The sequence below is a fragment of the Xenopus tropicalis genome, chromosome 3 (assembly GCF_000004195.4).
Source record: "Xenopus tropicalis strain Nigerian chromosome 3, UCB_Xtro_10.0, whole genome shotgun sequence".
Lineage (NCBI taxonomy): Eukaryota > Metazoa > Chordata > Amphibia > Anura > Pipidae > Xenopus > Xenopus tropicalis.
In genome coordinates, this window is record NC_030679.2 from 117,192,573 (window position 1) to 117,205,500 (window position 12,928).

The 12,928-nt window shown below is 40.3% G+C and overlaps 1 protein-coding gene across 1 annotated transcript in view; it reads left to right on the forward strand.

Moving 5' to 3' along the window:
• Positions 1-12,928, forward strand: part of zwilch (zwilch kinetochore protein) — a 30,724-nt gene that overhangs the window by 6,814 nt on the left and 10,982 nt on the right. The window contains 10 exon segments of the mRNA NM_001016216.2: positions 690-761; positions 1,799-1,892; positions 2,981-3,036; positions 5,520-5,625; positions 6,706-6,785; positions 7,538-7,694; positions 8,558-8,586; positions 9,211-9,347; positions 10,428-10,523; positions 11,447-11,565. Coding sequence (NP_001016216.1) covers positions 690-761; positions 1,799-1,892; positions 2,981-3,036; positions 5,520-5,625; positions 6,706-6,785; positions 7,538-7,694; positions 8,558-8,586; positions 9,211-9,347; positions 10,428-10,523; positions 11,447-11,565 — 946 coding nt within the window.

Here is a 12,928-nt window from a genome sequence, read left to right on the forward strand (position 1 = left end):
AAAAAACTTTGCCAACACACATCTCTATACAATTCTACTTATGGTCAGTAGGGAAAAGTAGGAAACAGCAGACAGAACAATAACAATATGTTATACCATCTGAAAAAATAATTAAACAGATTTACCCTGCTGGTATGTGGAGGAAAATACCTGCAGAAGGAGAGACTCCATCATGGGAATCGTGATAGCAGTTAATAATTGCATTGCATAGGAGTCCCATACATTGGCTTCTTTTTTCTCAAATTACTGCATTGCAGTGTTCTGCACACTGTTTATCTCATTAGAATTCGTTCATACGTTATGCTAGTTCTTTTGCTGTCAAATTCAGTGCTAGAAACTGTGAGCAAGTTACCTGCTATGCCTTGGTTACATAACCCACAAATCTGTTTGACAGCTAAAGGTTTAGCATAATGTATGGGCTTGTTCCACTGTGATGAATAGAGTGCATAATGCAGTCCCAGTTGCCATTGCTTACCACTGAAATTACGTTTACAAATATTTGGGTGGCAAAGCAATTTAGTTTGACCAATTGCAAATGTCATTTTGAAATAGTTTAGGCTGAAGAAGGGACCTGTAGGATTTCACATTACTTATTTGACTTGAAGTGGGTGTAAGCCGACTACTGTAATATTTCATTTTTTTAACCTCTCCGTCTCTTCAGATTTCTCTAATGTTTTGTTCTGTTCCAGAACATTAAGGTGGAGTCTGGAGACCTCCGAAGCCCTGTGTATTCAGTTTATAAAGAGCTAGATTTTTTGCTTGTAAGTATTTTCTTATTATCGTTTATTTATAAAGTGCCAACATACTCTGTACTGTAAATATTTCATTACATTACTTCTTGTTTATTTACATATTAAACAGAGGTGCGGAGGTGTCAGAAACCCAGTAGATGAGTCTAAAGCACAAAGGAGGCTGAGGAGAGATGAGTTTCCTTACTAAAACTCAGCTCTGCAGCCTAATGCTGGCCATACGCATATGGAAATCTTGCTTAGTCAAGGGATCTTTATAATGTAGATTTTCACCTGATGCTGTACCCAGTATCCCAAGTTATAAAATCACACTGTGAGCTTACAGTTTAGGACTTATCATTAGTGAAAATTATGGCTGATTTACCACTGCAAGTGCAGTCTGCAAACTGCAGCTTCAGACATAAGTCGTCATGGTTTTTTTTTTGCGTAAGTGCAGTTGTGCTTTGTAATTGAGCTCTTTGGTCTTTTTGCTTATAACCTAAATACTTCCCAAATGAAGGCAGCCATGCTATGGCAAGTTCTGTACTGTATAGCTAATCAGCCCACAGGTCAAATGGTCAAAAACTGTACATGTGATCCATACATAGTATGGCAACCTTTATATTTTTTTTGTTTGGGCTGAAACAGCATAACATGAAGAGCAGAAGTTTTCAATCTTCATCAGCAGACATAAAGTTTCAAACTTGCCTGATACAACCAATAACTGTGGTACATAGATATATATATTGAATGAGGTATACAGTATTTATTCATGCATACGGCCATCTTAACTGTGAAAAACATAGGTTAGTGCTGTCCAAGATTTACATGCGGTGGGCTTATTATTTGATATACTACATGGTCTGGATTTTATTGCAATTCTGTTCTCATGCAAATAAGTATTGTAGAGCCTCGAGCAGCCCCAGTTTAAATGGCCTTGATATACAGACTAAAACCTTTATTATTTTAGTGTACTTTAAATTAATCTGAACAGTGCCAAGGACAATACATGGTGCAGCAGATTGTAAATAGAATATTGCACAGGGAATAAAGATGCTTTTCTTTGGCAGGTTTTGGCTGAAGGTTTAAAGACAGGGGTAACCGAATGGCCAGAAACGAGTGAGACAAAATCAGCTGTGGATCTAGTGCAGCATCTTCTTAATGGTAACTTACATGTCCCCTAATTAAAGGGGAACTATTGTGAAAATAAAATATATATTTTATGTAAGAAGCAGCAGTATGTGTATATTATACAGCATGAGGCAATGACCACTCCACCCGAGATCACAATAGATCTACAGATGATATGATTTTCATGTTTATTGACAGTAACTCCATCCTATGTGTCAGAAACATTGGTGGTCAGTGCCAGTAATTCTATTGGTGGTCAGGGCAGTTAGCCTGCCCTGTTTCCTAGATATATAAATATTGGTGATTCAGTGGTGATGATCCTGCTATATCTCTACCATTGGTGTCAGTGGCATTGATCCTATGGGGTACAGCACTTAGCTTTTGATTCAGAAGTATGCACTGCACTATATGTTTCACTGTGCAGTGGTACATGCAGAGTGTGCGGCATTTGTGCTATTTGGTAGTCTGTCTCAGACCTCCTGCGGCCTTTCAAATCCTGCTGCACGGTGAAATCTATAGCGAAAAGCTCTTTATATGCCCAGAAGACGGGGCAGGCTCACTGCCCTAACCACCAATGTTTCTTCAGATGAAGACAGGGTAGATTTAATGGCAATGACCACCAATGTTTCTGCAGCTATAATGCACGGGGGACAGGTCGGGATAATATACACTGACCGCCAATATTTATACCTTTTTAAAAAGCAGCACTGTAAGTCTTGCCAGTAAAATGATTATAAGGTAAGCAGTTAGTGGCATATAGTTTAAGTGACAGCAGCCACAGCCATTGAGGCAGAGGCAGACCTGTCAATCTTCTAAAACCGACTCTGACGCAGAGCTTGGCAAGAGGCAAAGTGAGTAACTCTATAGAAGGGGGAGACAAGGAAAGAACTGAGATATTTGAAAAATGGTACAAAATTTTAAACAAACTGTATTTAGAAACTTTCCTAATTTTAGCCAATTCTTTTGGAGGATTATTACTTTCATGATAGTTCCCCTTTAAAAGCCCTGTGTGGCTGTAGTGTATGTAATTGCCTTCCAACTGCTATCATAGGCTACTGTGATTGTATTTTGCCATACTGTGCCAAAGAGCTGCCTCTCAGTAGTACTTTTCCTTTTGGCAGATCTAAAGAATAAAGTGGATGGTCTCAGTACTTCTGTATCCAAGAAAGACAATGAGGTAAGCCTGCTGGTATTTGTCTAAATGATAGTTTTGTTTTTATTGGAGATTCTCACAGCAAAATCTACTGAAGCATTTAATATTTTTGAAGGCGTTAAAAACCTGTCTACAAGGTCAACATGTAGCAGTGCGCCTCTGTGCATATTGTAGGGAATACTCGTGGGTAATATTGCAATTATTAAACACGGCAATTACAGTGAGTGATGCATGTGCCGCTTGTACGATTCCGCTGCTTTGCCTTGGGGCACATGAAATAAAAAAAAGGAAACCTAAATAAAAATTGATAGAAAGCTGGAAAATAACAGGTGGGCCTACAGGGAAATAGATTCATGTCGAGGTCTATTGCTTATAGACTGCTGAGGATTTTCTCTCGGGGCTTGAAGGGTATCCAAACAGCCTCAATAAAATGATTTTACAGTAATTCTGCTCTGCTCATGTATTATGTATGTGTGAGTCTCACTGCACACATGATTGATGGGAACACTTAATTTCTCTCAAGCATTGATACATATATATATGTATTGCTATTAACCAGGTGACTGAATCATTTAAGTGCAGTTCTATGGCTGTGAGCTGCAGGGCTTGTTAACTTGTTCACTGCTGTGCCATTGTAATTCTCAGGCAGCTATGTTAACTCTTGGTAAATGGTAGCTGTGCATGATCCATAATAATTGTATTTACCTAAGTCAATATATGTAAGCCTTACAGTCGTAAGGGGACTACTGTCAGGTATAAGCTTCTTTGTGCTTGGCCCTAAAGGTGGCCATACACGCACCGATATTATCGTACGAAACCTCGTTTCGTACGATAATCGGTGCGTGTATGGCATGTCAGCGAGCCGACCGATATCGCAGGAAGCTGCTGAAATCGGTCGGCTCGCCGATCGGCCAAGTTAGAAAATTTTGATCGGGCGCCATAGAAGGCGCCTGACCAAAATTCTCCCTTCAGAGCTGAATCGGCAGAAGGAGGTAGAAATCCTATTGTTTCTACCTCCTTACCTGCCGATTCAGCCCTGAATGGTGTGTGGCGGATCTGACGATGTTTTGTGCGACCGACGGTCGTACGAAACATCGTGAGATCGCCACGTGTATGGCCAGCTTTACTCACCTAGGCTATTGTACTCCACTGTTCTTAGGGCAAATTATGTGTTGTATGTATGTTATTGCGTGTCTGTTTGATTTTGCTTAAATAATACCTATTATGTGCAAAAGTATTATGGAAGACCTGTTAAGGCAGATGGTTTAGTTAAAAGTATTATGGAAAAGTATTATGGAAGACCTGTTAAGGCAGATGGTTTAGTTAAAAAAAACAAACAAACTGTAAAAAGCTTATAATTACGGGAAAGCCATCTCCCATATACTCCATTTTAATCAAAGAATTCAAATGATCAAATATGATTTTCTTTTTCTCTGTAATAATAAAACAGAACCTTGTGCTTGAAACCAACTAAGATATAATTAATACTTATTGGGGCAACACAATCCTATTGGGTTTATTTAATGTTTAAATGATTTTTTTAGTGGACTTATAGTATGGGTATACAAATTACGGAAAGATCCCTTATCCGGAAAACCCCAGGTCAGGATCATGCCGAATAACAGACCCATACCTGTATTACTGCAGGGTAACCACAATAAAAGTGTATTGTAATTTTGTTGTGATATGAGGAGCCTAATCTGTGTTGCAAAAGGGGAAGAACATCAGTAGAGACAATTTCATGGTCGGAAACTGACCAGCAAGTGGCACTGTTATAACAGAATTTATTTAAATTAACATGTAGCCCTTAATATCTTGAAATAAAAATAAAATAATGTAAAGTGCTTATAACTCTTATGAATTTCACTTATTTTAAAGGGTTACTTATCCTTTAAGGCTCGGATTCGGCTTGGTAATCAACTCAATCTTTTATGGGGGATTCACTACTCTTGCTAAATCCAAAAATTATGGATTTTGGTGCTTTCCTAAAAATAAGAGTATAATAAGTAAACTAACAAAATTTGTTTATGTATGTACCGTGTACTTTAATAATGTATAGCTATACACATACACACAGTAACATTATATGCAGCATTGGACTGGGTCGCCGGGGTACCGGGAAAAATCCTGGTGGGTCCCAGCGGCCCACATCCAATCCCCCACCCCCCCAGGGCGCTCCCGTGAACTGCCGTCTCCCTTCCCTGACGCGCCGCTGGTAACTTTCTTTTAGGAGCACTCGGGGGAGTGGGTCTGAGGGTGTTGGGGACCTCTGTGGGAGGGGGGCCTTGGGGGGTGCAGGGGTCCCCCCAACCTGACCCTGATTATATGCATACGTTTCCTGTAGGAGAGTGAGTCTGAATTCTTCCATAATGGCAGTGGGTAACATTTCCAGGGAAAGGAACATTTGCCATGGCATGTGCTATATATGGCTGTGCATGTATTTCTGTTCTGCATTTTGTTAAATGCCATAGAGAAAGTGAGCTTGTCATTATGGTTTTCTTCCCCAGAAAATAAAAAGTGACACTGCAGCAGTGGATTGTTCCATCCAGTCCTTCATTACTGAGCGAGGGGATCTGGATTTTGCTGAGATGTTATGGTGCAAGATGAGAAAAAGTAAGAATCTGTCCATTTGTACAAGATGTTAGTTTAGATACGTTTCTGTTATTTGCTACATTTTGCACTCATTCTCCATCTCTGGAGTCTTGCGAAATTCCTAATAAAAAGCCTAGAATGACCCAGACTAGTTGCAACAGAAATAAGAGAAAACTGAATTAGGAAAATTTGACCAAAATGTGGCAGGTATTCAGTTTTTGATGTAAATGTTCTTTTAAATGCCATGTTATAATGACCCCGCCTTATTCTGCCTGATACAAATAAACAGAGAGAGTTTATATGTGAAAGCAATAATGAAGAGGTATTATAGGATCTCTTTAATGCAGAAGTGCCATTCCCAAGACCTAATGTCATGGGCACGGTGCTACGGTGGCCCGGGTTTTGGAAATAAATCTGCAGTGCTGTGGGCTAGTACAGTATTGCATCAGCAATTTTTTAAGAGCAAATTTTTTTTAAGAGGTGGTAAAATTGATTCCACCTGTCGTCTTCCCCCAAGTTGAACCAATACAAATGATAAAATCATAACAGGGAATATAAGAACTGAAAATTGTTTTAGAAGTAGCCCATGCTATTCATCTAAACAGGGAATTGACCTTTTTGTGGAAAAAAGGTAACTGTGTAATATCATAGGGCGGTGCTGTCCAACTTACTACATTTAGTGAGACAAGTATGTTAGAGGGCCAGATTCAATTTATATGATGGTTATACAGTGTAGTCTAGGAAGCGTTTGAGCTTATGGGGGTGGGGGGAATAAAAAGCCTTTAGGGCCCACATGTGGAACACAGGCCTCCAATTAGACAGCCCTGTCATAGGGTAATTTAGGGTAAGCAAGGAGAAGGTGTATTCTACCCATGAAGCCTTTTAAGTAGAGCAACCATACCAGCAAGTGACTGGGAATTCATGGTTACTTTTTCTGCAGACAAAAATTTTTGGGTTATAGTTCAGCACAAATAGTCATAAGTATACAGCTGCGGATTAGTGTGCTGACACTGCCATTAAATTCACTGCAGTTTTCAAATGCTGCCTGGAGCTGTTTGATTCCTTTTTGCCTTTTGATCTTATGATATACTTTTTCTGCAGGTGTCTCATCTTACCAAGATGTAGTGAACTGCTTCTCTCTCGTAATCCAGTCCCTAAAACATGGGGAGGTGCACCCTTGGGTAAGTGCAAGCTATTGACTGTCTCCTTTGTCTATGTCTGAGTTTAAAACCAGATGCTAATTACAAACATGTTCACTACCATTTTTTACACCAAAGTCACCCCAACCTCTTAGCAGAGAAGATCGTTCCCTTTAAGGTAACCCTTAGTATCCCATGTCTTAGTTTCTGCTGATTTACAGCACATCCTCTGGGCTGCTGTCACTTACGTAACCTTTGGGATTGACTCAGTATTAAAGTTTATGTCCAATTTAATAAGTTACAATAAAAGACTGATTAGTAACTCATTCACATTTCTTGTTACATGCACAATCTTGTTACATAGCAGCATAAAAATCAGGGCAGTCTGTATCAGAAATGATTAATAATTGGCCTTTGGAATCATCTTCTTTGACATATGTAACCTTTCTGTCTGCTACTGCTTCTGTGAATTCCAAAACCCCTTAGCCTAGCTTTTCAACAACAGCCTAAATCACACTGAGCATGTACACACACTCAAAAGATGGCCAGCAAATCAGAATATGGGGGGCAGCAGTGTAGCAGTTTTTACCATATTCTTTTTGGGCTTCAGTTGGGAAGGTTGGGAAGGTAAGAAGTAGGCACTGGGATTTTGATACAGGACTATGACCCAGTATATAAAGTGGCAGTTCTGGCTGGAATTGGTAATTTCTGATGCTATTTCACAGAGTGATCAATGAACCTCATACAGCAATAGTACACATGGCATTGTCTTCATTGACGCTTTCTCATTTTAGATCCACCGTGGAAGCAGCAGTACCCTAAGCAAGCTCATTCAGGAGTCCTACCATGGGGACATGCAGAGTGTCTCTCTTACAGGACTTACTCCTATGCGGATGCTGTTGGAAATCGGACTGGACAAGATGAAGAAAGATTATATCAACTGCTTTATAGGTCCAAATTGCATGTGGTCCTTTGACTTTGTCTAATGCATGGCAACTCCAAACCTCAATGTTGCTTATTGTACATGTAACCAGAATGCTCGGGACCTGGGGTTTTTCAGATAGGGAATCTTTCTGTAATTTGGATCTTCATATTTAAAGGACAAGGAAAGGCTAAGTCAAAATGTTAGGCAACCCCAAGTGACTTGCCTTGTACCCCACGCTGGTGCCCCTGTTAGGAGAAAACAGCACCAGCCCGGGGTACCTGTAGTGAGCGCTTCCTCCTTCCGGCTTCGTTTTGCCGGCTAATTCCCGGGACTGGCGCATGCGCAGTAGAGTGAAAAGCCGACTTCTTTGTTAAAGTTCAGCTTTTTCACTCTACTGCGAATTATTGCGTGAGCGAAGCAGGAAGGAGGAAGCGCTGCAGCTACCCTGGGCTGGTGCTCTTCTCTCCAAACAGGGGCACCAGCCCAGAGTAAAAGGGGAAGTCACTTGGGGGTGCCTAACATTTTGGCACCCCCAAGTGACTTTGCCTTTCCTTTTCCTTTAAGTCTGCTAAAAATCATTTAAACATTAAATAAAGCTAATAGGATTATTTTGCCTCCAATAAGGATTAATTGTATCTTAGTTGGGATCAAGATACTGTTTTATGACAGGAAAAAAAGGAAATCATTTTTAAAAATGGAGCTTTCTGGATAACGGGTTTCCAGATAATGGATACCATACCTGTACTTGCCAGTTTAAATAGCTACTGTATGGTGTTTTGTTTTTATGTAGCCATTGTTTTAAAAATTCCTTAACTTTCAACCTAAGCTAATGCTATCACTTGAGTTATATGTATACTCCTAGCAGTAATCAAGAGCTCTCTTCCCACAGGCCAAGATCTTGCAACTTTTAATTACCTGGTAAGAATATAGCGTGTGCTTTACATTTATTCAATTTGTATTGGTTCTAGGGCAGTGGTTCTCAAAGTGCGGGGCTGCCCCTGCTCAGAGAGTTTGGAGATATTACCTATATACTCCTGGAGGCCCAGCCTGCAGATCAGGTGGAGAAAAATGTTCTTAGAATTGAGTTAATGGCTGATACAACAATGTTTAGTGGTGTTGAGGTCCAACCCTTAGGACAGTAATTTAGGGATATCTCTTTCTGTGCCAAGAAGAACTCTGGCCACTTGTTGGACCTCAACATCACTGCCTTAGGGTGAGCCTAATAAGTAATTCCAATAATTCCAATATTAGGTAAACCGATGAAGATTACATAAAAGTCCTCCTACAATGGCATTGTCAGTGGTTTTATGTGTTAGGGTGTTTTAACTGTGCTGGCAGAACTGGGAATAAATTACGCCTTTTATTTTGACAATAATTTTCTTTTCTCTTTTTTTCATTGTGAGAAATTGACCTGCTGTCACCTAGGGGTTAAATTACTCTTTAATGTTGTCTTTATCAATTCCAATAAGCTTTAGAATAAAACATCACTACAGTTGTTTGGTATTGATGAAAAGGTGCTTCATATGCCCTCTTGTCTTTCAGGATTACTTCATTTGCACATCAGTTGACTTACAGGAGCAGGTGCAACGTGTGAAGAAACTGCATCACATGCTGGAGGTGGTTGTGGTGTGCAATGCCTTCCTGAGCCTTGGCCATGAAAACCTGTTTCCTCTCACACAGTGAGTTGTTCCCAACAATCAACAAGAGTGAGAGCTGCAGTCCTCCAGGCAGGCCTGCTACATTTTCAGAATGTATCTACTTAACACCTAATCATGGAAAAGTTAGCTCTGTATAGGATGTTATTAGATTGCACAATTATTTTCTACTTGATCACCCTTAAACTAAAATGTAGTTTACAGGCAGCATTTCACCAGACATCAGCATAACAGGCCTTTTCTATGACATTATCCCTTAAAGGACATGTAAACTCCCACAGAAAAAAATAATCAGTGAACAGCCTCTTTAAAATATTTAAATACCTGCCGGGGTGTTAATAGGTTAATAGTAAAGCTGGCCATACACGCACCGATGATTTTGTACGAAACCTTGTTTCATACGATATTTGGTGCGTGTATGGCGGCTTGACAAGGTGACCAATATCGTAAAAGGCTGCGGATATCGGTCGACTCATCGATCGGCCAGGTTCAAAGATTTGGCAATGGCGCCCGAGCAAAATGTACGTTCAGGGCTGAATCGGCAGAAGGAGGTAGAAATCCTATTGTCTCTACCTCCATAACTGACAATTCGGCACTGAATGTCAGTGCAGACTGCACAAAAGATCAAAATTGCTATGTGTATGGCCACCTTTAGGCTGCAGCATACCTTTAATTACTTAATTAGCTTAATCCTTTTCCTCCTCTAACCCACTCGGCCCCCTTCTTAGGAATTTACTTTGGCTGTTGGTTACTAAGCATGCTCAGTTCTTCAGTTACTAAACAAGACCTCCAGTCTAGCAGCCAATGTAGAGATGGCATCACTGGTTTCCATAGAAACTCTGCTCTAGCAGTGCACTATGCTGAAGAAACATGTTTGTGTCAGAGAGAATATGGCTGCCAGGTGAAAGCTGCTATTTGTTTTAGAAAAATGTGATGCAGTTTGGGTGGGGGAGATATGCCCAACTTATATACATGGTAGAAAAACATAGGGTTTACATGTCCTTTAAAATAAAGAGTGAGTGTACTTATCAGTCATTGTTTATGAGAGGATCTTTTTGCATGATGGTACATTAAATATTTTTCCATTGGTTATTTCATGGCCAGGTCTTGTTTAAAATACTACAAGGAAAACCCTTGGAATGAGCAGCATGTGTTTCAGCTTCCAATCCGACCAAGTGTCATCAGCACTTTCTACCAGAAGTGAGTCCCTTGTCCAGATCTCTGGTCTCTACAATTGTTAACACAATATACACCCACTAAGGACTAGTGTATTCATTATGTGCTCTCATTATCTTACAATACTTATTCCATTCTTTTCTGCCTCTCCCAATTTTGGTTGCAAGGGTTTAGGTTCGGAAACTGTGAGGCTTTTCGGGAAGCCAAGGCCAAAAGCCATTCAGGATAAATATTTATTTGTTGTAATTATAATGTTCAAGGAACTGTAACAGGATGGCTTAAAGGAGAAGGAAAGGTTAAATCACTGGGGATGCCAAAATGTTAGGTACCCCCCCCAGTGATTGCAATTGCTTACCTGAAACCCCCGGACGGTGCTCCTGTTAGGAGAAAACTGCGCTGGCCAGGGTGAATGCAAGCAAGCTTTACTTCTTCTTCCTGCTTCTTCACTCATGCTCATTAGAATGGAAAAACGACTTAACTGTGCCAGTCCCAGGGGGTCCCTAACATTTGACACCCCCACGGATTTAGCCTTTCCTTCTTCTTTAATCCAAAAAGCTCAAACCACAAATGAAGCTTGAGGTCTGAAAATCGCTATGCTAGGGATACTGACTCTAGTACAATGATTTTGAGGTTAACTTATATTGTATCTGTTTTTTATGATTTATCCTTTTCTTTTATCCCTCACATTCCCTCCAGTCTGCATTCAGACCACAGATTTGTTCAAGGCCAGCTAACAACTAGACAGGAGTTTGGGTGATAGAACATTTAAGTAAAATTAAATAACTCAAGAAGATAAGTTGTTTTTGCATTTCCCTTAGTACTGACTCTGTCATTTGAAATAACTTGGTTTGTCCAACACTGCAAAGATATCTTACCAGTGTCATTCACAATAATTAAATACAGTGGTTTGGCACTGTATCATGATTGGCTATCTGCCTTTTTTACAGTTCACACCCACAGACCTGGCGAGTAGAGATCATCAGTGGGCATGGGCAGAAGGAAGTCAAAACCACCTGGCAGCTGACCTCCAGAAGGCCTGTGGATCACGTTTCTTTTGCTGTCCCAGGTATGTTTCTATTTTTGCTGATGACACTAAATTGTGCAAAACTATAAGTTCCATGCAGGATGCTGCCGCTTTGCAGAGCGATTTGACAAAATTGGAAAACTGGGCAGCAAACTGGAAAATGAGGTTCAATGTTGACAAGTGCAAAGTTATGCACTTTGGTAGGAATAATATAAACGCAAACTATCTACTGAATGGTAGTGTGTTGGGGGCATCCTTAATGGAGAAGGATCTAGGGGTTTTTGTAGATCACAAGTTGTCTAATTCCAGGCAGTGTCATTCTGTGGCTACTACAGCAAATAAAGTGCTGTCTTGTATAAAAAAGGGCATTGACTCAAGGGATGAGAACATATTTTTGCCGCTTTATAGGTCCCTGGTAAGGCCTCACCTTGAGTATGCAGTGCAGTTTTGGGCTCCAGTCCTTAAGAAGGATATTAATGAGCTGGAGAGAGTGCAGAGACGTGCAACTAAACTGGTAAAGGGGATGGAAGATTTAAGCTATGAGGTTAGACTGTCGAGGTTGGGGTTGTTTTCTCTGGAAAAGAGGCGCTTGCGAGGGGACATGATTACTCTGTACAAGTACATTAGAGGGGATTATAGGCAGTTGGGGGATGTTCTTTTTTCCCATAAAAACAATCAGCGCACCAGAGGTCACCCCTATAGATTAGAGGAACAGAGCTTCCATTTGAAGCAGCGTAGGTGGTTTTTCACAGTGAGGGCAGTGAGGCTGTGGAATGCCCTTCCTAGTGATGTGGTAATGGCAGACTCTGTTAATGCCTTTAAGAGGGGCCTGGATGAGTTTTTGAACAAGCAGAATATCCAAGGCTATTGTGATACTAATATCTACAGTTAGTATTACTGGTTGTATATATATAGTTTATGTATGTGAGTGTATAGATTGGTTAGTATAGGTTGTGTGCTGGGTTTACTCGGATGGGTTGAACTTGATGGACAATGGTCTTTTTTCAACCCTATGTAACTATGTAACTATGTAACTATGTATGGACATTTGGAGCTAAAGTTTGATTCCAGAATGCGCATCTTTGGCATTCACAGACTGCTTTAAAGGGGAAGGAAATATTGAATCACGGGGGGTTGCCAAAATGTTAGGCACCAGCCTGATGTACATGCAGGCGAGATATTATCTTCTGTCTTCTTCATCTCCCAGTAATCTGAGTGCCATGGTCCCAGGCCTTGTGTGGAGTTAAGAGTGTTGTTGGTAATGATGATATGTCTTTTTTTTTTTTTTTTTTCCAATATAAATTTTTATTGATTTTAGTAACAAGTAGGGAGACAGAGAAAAGAAGGGGGGTACATGTCTACTTCTTACAAATTGGGTTCGTTTGAGTTATACAATATTTGTAAC